Source organism: Dipodomys ordii, unplaced genomic scaffold (assembly GCF_000151885.1).
Source record: "Dipodomys ordii isolate 6190 unplaced genomic scaffold, Dord_2.0 Scaffold14, whole genome shotgun sequence".
In the NCBI taxonomy this organism is placed as follows: domain Eukaryota; kingdom Metazoa; phylum Chordata; class Mammalia; order Rodentia; family Heteromyidae; genus Dipodomys; species Dipodomys ordii.
This window is the reverse complement of record NW_012267230.1, coordinates 15959263-15961409: the sequence shown is the minus strand read 5'-3', so window position 1 is coordinate 15961409 and position 2147 is coordinate 15959263. Positions and strand designations below refer to the sequence as shown.

The following is a 2147-nucleotide window of genomic DNA, read 5'->3' as shown; positions in this document are numbered from 1 at the left end:
ACACCAAGCCACGTCCTCTCCCCATGTCCACACGGACACCAAGCCACGTCCTCTCCCCACGTCCACACGGACACCTACCCCACGTCCTCTCCCCATGTCCACACAGACACCAAGCCACGTCCTCTCCCCACGTCCACATGGACACCAAGCCATGTCCTCTCCCCACGTCCACACGGACACCTACCCCACGTCCGCTTCTCACACATTTACAGATACTGACGCTACCCCATTTCTTAAGCAACCTGAGGTGCCGACTGCATGTCCTCAGGAGATCCAACACCCCCACCTGTGGACCAGAGTCGGTCTCTGTGACTTCTGTATGCTCCATCACCACCTCTGGTCCCTACCATCAGGACCGGATCTGACTCACGACCTGACACTGTGCTGGCATTGGCTGGCAAGGAAGGGCAGAAAGGGTAAGCCTCCAGGTCAGGCTCCGTCCTGTGTTCCTCGCCCCACCCCGTGACTCGTGTCTCCACCCGTGGTGTGTCTTGAGTGGCACGCACCCTCTGCCACTGCCCCGCACTCATCCAAGCTGGCTCTCCATGCCGGCAGAGCCGGGCAGTGCCCTGCAGAGAATGACACCCTCACGGTGACGGCTGACAGGCCCATAATCACAGACCTCCCCATTTCCACTTACCAGACCTGTCCCACGTTGACCAGGGACAGGTAGAGGACCCAGAGGACAGCCATGAGGATCATGTTGGCACAGCCGGTCACCAGGATGAAGGCTGAGATGCCCAACCCCAGCAGTGCAAAAAGGTCCAAGTTGAAGTTCATATCCGCCCAGTCTAACAGCCAGAAGAGGGTTGGAGCATAGCTCCAGGCGTCCCAGCTGGCCTGGCCCTGGAAGTACTGCTGGACACTCCTCAGGTACAGCCTGCAGGGAAGCAGGCCCCGATCACCAATCAGGGCCTTGTTCTGCTGGAAAGCCACCAAGAAGGCCACACCTGGAGGGAGAAGAGCATAAGGACGTGAGCAGCAGGGCCTGTGGGCAGCACGGGCGCTTTCCAGACACGCAGGGCAACCGATGGTTTGACATCTGCACCACACGGTCCCACGTTCCTGGGGCAGGCTGGAGCCTGTGTCTGCTTGTGTGTGACTTCGACAAGCTGCCAGGAGATGGCCCACTCACCCAGACCACATCCAGGCCTTCACACCCCCCTCGGGACCCCCCCCCAGCAGCACTGTCCACACGGAAGCACGGCGGCCCTGACACAACAGCCCTCCACGGGGCACCCTCGCCTCCTGTGGGTGTGGGGGGACTGAGCCGAGAGGATGCCGGGCACGATGTGGAGATGTCAGAGGTGCTGTGCTCCATCAGCACACGCAGGAACAAGGGAGCGGAGAGGAAGGTATGGACAAGGCTCCCCACGGCCTCTACCACGCAGAAACAGATGCTGAAGGAAGCGTCCAGCCAGCACCTCCTCAGTGCCGGGCGGCCTCTTCCCAGTACAATTCAGCCCCAATGTGCAGAATAACCACGGACAAGTGAGATTTGGCCTTCCCAACTTAAAAGTTCAAGAAAGTATAAGACAGAGTAAAAAACTTCCTAATCACTCCCCCACCCCCCAAAAAACAACCATGAGGAGAGACTGGACTTAAATTTGAGAAGACAGATGCTTAGCTAACTCCTATCATACAAGCAACCGAGCAGAAAGAAGAAAGAGCAGGGACTTCACAGCAAAACCCACCTGCCTCACAGCCGGGCCGGTGAGGGACGGTCGCTTTGCCAGGACCCGCCCAGCCTCGCCCTGGGGCCCCAGCCTAGAAAACCTCACATCCCCAAGGGCAGCCGGACGTCTCAGAAGGGCCACGAGGTCTTGTTCTTGGGGCTGGGTGCCGCTCAGGGCCAGGGAAAATTTTACTTCCTCTTTTTTTCCCCTTCAGATTAAACACTAGAACAGAATCGCCCGGCAACAGGGCCTGTGTGGGCGGCTTCCGCTGACGGCTCAGACCCCGGCTCAGGCACCTCAACAGCTTCCCCCCGAGCGGTCAGGCCAGGCAGCCTGTGCCCAGCCTCCCGGGAGCTCAGCACAACACTCAACAGGAACCTCTAAGGCTTCTTTCTGGAGCCTTCCAGAGATCACCTAAGAGTGCGAAACACAGGTGTGGGCCAGCGTGCTAACCACCCCTCCTGTGCCCTG

At 59.3% G+C, this 2147-nt stretch overlaps 1 protein-coding gene across 1 annotated transcript in view; it reads right to left on the bottom strand.

Moving 5' to 3' along the window:
• Lmf1 (lipase maturation factor 1) overlaps nucleotides 1-2147 on the bottom strand; it is a 74736-nt gene that overhangs the window by 66080 nt on the left and 6509 nt on the right. The window contains exon 3 of the mRNA XM_013011279.1: nucleotides 641-950. Coding sequence (XP_012866733.1) covers nucleotides 641-950 — 310 coding nt within the window. The remainder of the gene's footprint in view (nucleotides 1-640; nucleotides 951-2147) is intronic.